The 7,143-nt window shown below is 38.2% G+C and overlaps 2 protein-coding genes across 2 annotated transcripts in view; both read left to right on the forward strand.

The window, feature by feature from the left end:
• Positions 1–1,697, forward strand: part of zgc:136472 (uncharacterized protein LOC678514 homolog) — an 11,271-nt gene extending 9,574 nt beyond the window's left edge. The window contains exons 9-11 of the mRNA XM_037690297.1: positions 1,082–1,263; positions 1,351–1,440; positions 1,555–1,697. Of these exons, the coding sequence (XP_037546225.1) occupies positions 1,082–1,263; positions 1,351–1,440; positions 1,555–1,638 (356 nt within the window). The 3' untranslated portion in view covers positions 1,639–1,697. The remainder of the gene's footprint in view (positions 1–1,081; positions 1,264–1,350; positions 1,441–1,554) is intronic.
• A 3,782-nt stretch (positions 1,698–5,479) lies between these two features.
• LOC119422889 (synaptogyrin-3) overlaps positions 5,480–7,143 on the forward strand; it is a 6,926-nt gene continuing 5,262 nt past the window's right edge. Inside the window, exon 1 of the mRNA XM_037690298.1 lies at positions 5,480–5,635. Within this exon, the coding sequence (XP_037546226.1) occupies positions 5,531–5,635 (105 nt within the window). The 5' untranslated portion in view covers positions 5,480–5,530. The remainder of the gene's footprint in view (positions 5,636–7,143) is intronic.

The raw sequence follows: 7,143 nt of genomic DNA on the forward strand, positions 1-7,143 counted from the left end.
TACAACTTACTGCTTGTACTTCTATTCCTACTTTGCAGTTTTTCACATCGTGGGGCTTAAGGGTACGGCTCCCCCACATTCATGACTTGGATCTTACTAATGTTTTTTTTTTTTTTTAACAATTTGTATTTTTGTTGCATGTAACTGGGACCCTGCGTATATAGTTTTGTCCCACCTCATGTACCAAGTGTGTTGTGTATGACAAATAAATCTTTCTGAATCTCTCTGGATATATACATAATATGATATATACCTGTACTTCTACAGATCCTGCACCCGCCCCCCATCAAAACATCTGAACAATCTAAGCCAGCAGATTTTGTGGGGTTTCTGTCTTGTTAGTTCTCCTGCACTCTCCTGTGATTTTCCTCTTTTTTTCAGCTCCTGTCTCACCTGTGTCTAATTGTTGTCACTACAGGTGTTTCTCATTCTGTCTCATCGATGTCCTGTACATAATCTGTCTTTTCACTCCTCCTTTGTCCGGGCATTGTCCTCCTACGGCTATGTGTTTCTGCTCCCCTGTCTTCTCCTTAAAGTCAGTTTTTGGCTGCACTGTCAACTCTGTTTTTGTTTGTTAAATACATTTAATTTACTTCCTTTTACCTTGGAGTCTCCTGTCATCAGCCTGCACATGAGTTCACACACGAACAGCATAATCGTGTTAGATTTCAGTTTCCAAAGTGTATTATCTGCCAAAATATTTATTGATTTTTGATTTAGATCACCTTCTGCAGAACATTTTTATAGCAGCTGAACATCACACAACCACTTATCTTCCAAAGATGAACTATGATAAGATCAAATGCGATTAACAATGTCACTACAGGGAAAAAATACAAATTGACTTGAATGAAGAGTTCAATAAACCTGTTCAAAAAGTTTTAAAGTATATTTAAAGAACAATGTATTAAAAAAAGTCTTTAAAAAAATCCTATTAGTCTTTAATAGTTATGGTTTTAATTTTATATTTTATATACAAAAAACGGGACACTGTGGAGTCCACACACACCATGCAGATAATTTGTGATGTTTATCTCTTTGCTGCAACTCGTAGCTTATTGTTGTGTATTTTGTATCTTAGATCTTCCCTACAGTCAAAAGTCTCGTGATTTGTTTCCTCTGTGGGAGGAACTGGCTGAGGCCTTCAAATATCGACAGGAAGTAGTTGTCGCTCGAATAGACGCTTCAGCTAACGACATCAGCGTGTCGGTGCAGGGGCCCTACCCATCACTCTGTCTGTTTCCTGCTCTGTACTCTGAGAGGGTAATGTTTGTAATGTGAATATTTCATCAGCCTTGCATGAATTGGTTTGATTTATAAAGTTAATCATGACTTCTGTGTGTCTCTTAGATGGTGATTTACACAGGGAAAAGGAGACTAAATGATTTAGTTAAGTTTGTAGATAAAGAAATGGAAAAAGCTAAAAAAGACAGAGTTCAGGTAAAACACCTTTTTCCATCAGCTGCCACTGAGGATTTTTAATAATATATGACTGTGAGAGTTGTCCTTTATTTCTTTGATTAAAAATAGACTTGCATATTTTTGTGTTTCCAGGAGGATGAACACAGAATGAAATACATTGAAGCCCTAAAAGCCGAAGAAGCAAAACAACACAACGAAAAAAAAGATGAGCTTTGATAGAACCAAGAGTACAGAGTGTGTCTGTGTTTCTTACCTTTTAGTCTTTAATTTATAACGATGGATCGGGTTTTATCTACTCAGCTAAGCTGTCGTTAATATTTCACGATACGATAAAATAAAAGTTTTTAAACTCCAACTGCTACAATCCTTGTATCCGCTTAACACGTGTCTTTGTTATTGTCTGTACATCATTTTAGTTTTAGTTGCCAAGAAAAGGACTAAAAAGGTACACTAAGGTTTAAAAATAATCACGTCCAATTTCCCAGACCCACAGCATGATGCTGCCACCACTGTGTTTCACTGTTGGGGGTGGTATTATCAGCATGTTACGGTAGGTTTGCAGCAGGCATGTTGTTGTCCTTGATGGTGAAAAAGGTGCTTTTCCTGGCTTCTCTTCCATGAAGCATAACGTTTTGCAACTTATAATGGTCCTAAGAATGGATGGTCCTATCTCTACAAGAGCTGCAGCTCCATCAGAGGATTCTTTGACCTCCAGGATGTTTAATGACCTCTTTGTCCATGTGTTCCAGTGAATGACTGGCTTTTGGCCTGTTTGCTGTGGTGCCCTATCGTTCTATTTTCTAATGATGGCTTTATTACTACTTCATAGAATGTTTAGTGTTTGTATTTTTTTAATACTCCAACTGGGATCTGTACTTATTTACAACTGTTTCTCTGACATTTGCGGAGAGTTCCTTGTTCGTCTGCTGTCTCTTACTCGGTTGTTCTATGGGCTGTTACAACAAATATAAATCATTTCACATATACCGTATTTTTCGGACTATAAGGTGCAATATCAGTGAACAGGTCTGTTTTCATACATAAGGTGCACCAGATTATAAGGCGCATTAAGAGAAACAAAACAGTCATAAGTCAAACTTTGTTCAACTCCTTCACAATAACCACATAAAATCGGTTCAAGGTCAGTAAGCACAACCAGAATTAATACATAAGATGCACTTGATATAAGGCTCACTGTCGATTTTTGAGAAAATTAAAGGTTTTAAATGCGCCTTATAGTCCACAAAATATGGTAGATTGCTCACAGGTGGGGCTTTTTTAAACTACCAGTAACTATATTGTTTCTGAACGTAATGGTTGGTGCTTAACAAAGGGGGTCAACACAAATGCACACACTAACTTTGAGTTTTATATTTGTTAGAATTATTTAGAGCTAAATTGTCCCATTAGACTTAAATATTCTGAAGTATTTCGAGCAGTGACACATAATACAGCCTAAGTACCTACTGTAGTACCTGGTACTTTAAAGAACTCATTCCAGAAGACTGGCCCAAAATAATCCACAAAGTTAAAAACAAAATCTGTGCAGTATTTTTCTCCTATCTCCATGTCCTTAAATTAAAAATTTTCAGCAAAATTTTGGCCAGATGTCTACTACCACGTGCGTTTGTTTAACTACGGAAATAATCAGTGACAGAACAGGTCAAAAGTGGCAACAGCAGAAGAGCCACATGGGAAGTAGAAGCCTGACAATGTTAATGTGACTGTATTTATTTTCATATTTGTTGAGCAAAGTCTTCAGATGGATTTCTCTAACAATCTAAGCTGAAATAGACGTTACGCAATAGAGACAATGAATATGATTCAAGTTCTAAATGTTTGGATTGTTACACTATTCCACAAAACACTGAAACGTTCGAATTTTCATGGATTGTCGTCCCATATTTCAGAACTACATGTCAGTATATCTGAAAAATTGCTGCAATAAACATTAACTTGCTCCATTTGATATAATTCAATAAAACATTTTTTATGTTTGATTTTATACTTTGCAATGAGTACCTTTAACTGATACAGGTGGTCCGGCTGTGTTATGAAGTGACTTCATCAGTCAATCAATCAAGCTTGATTTCTATATCACTTTCCATAAAAGTCAAATGCAATTCAAAGTGCTTTATAACAACAACAATAAAATCATAATTAAAAACTTGACCAATTATGGATTCTCTCAGATCCTCTTGCAGACCATTACACATTCTCGAACGGAGTTACTAAAAGCAAAATCTCCAAAAGTTCTTGTTCTGCTCTGTGGAACAGCTAAAATCAGATGAGCCATGACTTCGTCTGGTGCTCAACATCGAAAGGCTTTTAAAACCAATAAAATAATTTAAAAATCAGTTCTAAAATTAATCAGCAGCCAGTGTGAGGTCTTTAGAACAGGCATAATGTGAGCTCTCCCTCTGGTCTTTGTCAGCAGTCTCGCTGCTGAATTCATAATCAGCTGGAGCTGATTTGTTGTACTCTTTGGAAGACCAAGGAGAGTGTGATGTCTTTAATTCACAGCGATTCAATGTTGGGGCCGGACTCTCTCACTGAGCCTTTGAAGTGAGGATGAACACCTGTGTTTTGTACTGGTGAAGCTGTGGAAAGTTTATTAGCATCCAGAATTTAATGCCCAATAAGACGTGCGTCAGTCTGTCCAGTGTCATCAGGAGAAAGAGGATATGTACTTACTGGATACTGATCTGATTGTACAAGTACTGGTAAGTACAAGGTAACAAAACACTTCATATTACAGACTGGTTCCTGTAGTTGACATTGTAATCTCCCTATTGTGGGGAATCTGGAGTTTTCCACTGTCTAACTGTTTTCTTACAGCTTCCTGAGAGGCAGGGCAGAGCCAATCATCCACAGCTGTTTCCATTCAGCTCATGAGAGCTGCTAATTAAGGCTGTTTGGATCAACAAGACCCCACAGTCACTTAGTCCAGTCCCCTGTGTTATCTTTGCTAAAATGAATTTAATCTTTGTGCAACATGTGCTCTTCACAGCTCCAGTTTCTTGGACCTTTGATTTCCCCTCTAAGTCATTCATCTCCCTGAACCTCCCAGTGTCTCCAACCATCCACCACCGAACCGTGCAACAAACTACAAATCAACATCTGCCACTCAGCCTCAACCTACCACTTACCTGTACTCCACCATTGACTTCACCATGCTGGAATCCCTCGGCCTACTCTTCACACCTGCAAAAGAAAGAAACACACCAACCCTCTCAAATTGTTCCTTACAAGAAGAAAGCTCTAAGAACCAATACTCACCATATTCCTGCAGCTCTCCCTTGTGCTTCTTGACCGTCACTTGTGTAAATAAAATCACTTACCTTTTATACCAAACGTCTAAGTCTCTTGGTTCTCAGTTTGATGCTAGTTTATTGAAATTTCAGCCAAAACATGAAATCTACAATATGTACCCTACCAGGTGCATGCACTTTAAGCATCAGTATCCGCAAGTACACTAAATACTGAGCTGTGTATTGCTACAGTACTTTTGAAGAACGATTACCTGCAATTAAAAATCAATTTAAATTCCAGATTGTAAGTCAACAAAACAGAAAGGTTACCAAATGAGATTAAAAATTTTTCAACACACTGTTTTTAAATACTTTAAAATAACCAAAACACCTCAGCTTAATTCTCTCTATATGGTAAACTCTAGTTCTAGGGTTGATAAACTGGTGCAGGTACATTGATAAACCAAGACATGTTTTGCTTATATGTGATATTGTTTCACCTCCAACAGAAAACTGAGTTAGCTCTTTATCTTTTTCTTTAAAATAAAAAGTCCAACGAAGAAAGAGTGCAAACAGGATGCTGTGGGTCAGACTCAACACTGAATTTAAACTGACAGAGGGTGATGTTTGCTGCTGCAGCCTGTGGCGTTCCCTCAGCTCTCAGTGAGGATCTCTGAAGGATGATTTCTCAGTGATGATCTCAATGATGATCTCTGAGAGATGATTTCTCAGTGATGATCTCTCTATGACGCTCTGTGTGACGGAAGCTGGAGGAGGACCCCGCCGCTCCGCGCTGCTCTCACACCGCCCTGTCTCGATCTCTCAGCGGCCGCTCAGGCAGCACAACCCCCGGAGGGATGGAGGCAGCCGGCCCGTACGGCGCCAGGAAGGCGGGCAGCGTCCGCTTCGATCCGGTCGCCTTCTTCACGCATCCCCGCACCATCCTCCGGCTGCTGTCATGGGTAAGCCGCCTCCTCCTCCTCATCATCTTCCTCTGCAATGTGTTAGTCTCCACGAGAGGACGGGCCTTGGACTGCAGCTCTTCTTTCTCCCAATCACATTTTTTAGGCTAATTTTCTCATTTTCACTCAAATCTTACTCATCTGGAACAGACAGAACCCATTTTAGCCCCTTTTTGAGTTTAAATTGAGCTAATGCAGCGCTTTAAAGCCTCCAACCAGAATCAAAGCTCTTTGTTTCCTTTGTGATGCGGAGCAGCTGTGAGTCACCAGCAACAATGAGCACGTCATGCTGTGGTTCTCATTCATTATCTGCAGATGTTTGAGGCTGTGTAGAAATAAAATCTGTGAAACAAAAAGTAAAACATGGAGCATCATTTGGAAAAAAAAAACATGTCAGTAAAAAGACAATTAGATTAAATTACTTTGTGGGGTTTTAACAAGTAATATATTTTATACATGTTTAAAAATTATTATCTAATATGCAACTGCGTTGTTTTGTCTTTTACCACCAACTCCTGAATGAATGACACAAAAATTCACATCTCAGCTTTAATGATGAAAATAATCCACTTGAGTCAGAAAATTTGTGACTTTATTTGAATAAATTAAAGTTGTTACAGTGCTCTTTGATGTAGATATGAGTCTGCAAGTGGTTTATCATGAGAACAATGTAAATGTGTCAGGTCACCAGTTTGACAGAAGCAGATGATCTTCAGACTGAAGAGTTTCCTTCTTTATTTTTTGTCAGAGGGCATCAGTTAACTACATTTGGTTTAAAATTATTTATACAAAAACTTGTCATATTATTCGCCTTATTTCTATATTTGTTTTTTTCTACCAACTTATCTGTCTTTAGAAACAAGGGACATTCATTTACAAGTGGTTCTTAAAGTAAAAAATAAGACCCCACTGTGGGTCATAAAATATTAAGTGTGGGGGATTTACATGATCTTTTAGGGGAAAAACACACATATCTATATATATATATCGGTGCAAGAAACTACAAGAACATCAACAATAATAGATAATAATAAAACATTTGTATGAAAACTATAGTCCCGATTATTGAGACTTTTTAGTGAATTTCAATGAGTTTCCAATATTTTTTATGCGGTTTAGAGGCTGAAATTTGGGATCCGCTGGTCTAAAGTGTGACCTGCAGCTCTTTAGGATTCAAGGTTCTTTATTTGTACATGTGATACATGTGGTGGAACGAAATTGTGTACACAGGGTCCCAGTTACATCCAATAAAAGTATAAAATGTAAAAGATAAACAGTTATAAGATCTAAGGTATGAACTAAGAAAAAAGTTAACTAAGCACTAGTTGTATAAAAAAATACTCAGAAGAGCAGCACCAACATGAGTCTGTGTGAACAGATGAGTATGGATGAACACAGCAACATGAAACAGATCGGCAGCAACATGAAACAGAGCAGCAGCAACATGAAACAGAGCAGCAACAACATGAAACAGAGCAGCAGCAACATGAAACAGAGCAGCAGCAACA

Source organism: Nematolebias whitei, chromosome 16, assembly GCF_014905685.2.
Source record: "Nematolebias whitei isolate Nwh7 chromosome 16, NemWhi1, whole genome shotgun sequence".
Classification (NCBI taxonomy): domain Eukaryota; kingdom Metazoa; phylum Chordata; class Actinopteri; order Cyprinodontiformes; family Rivulidae; genus Nematolebias; species Nematolebias whitei.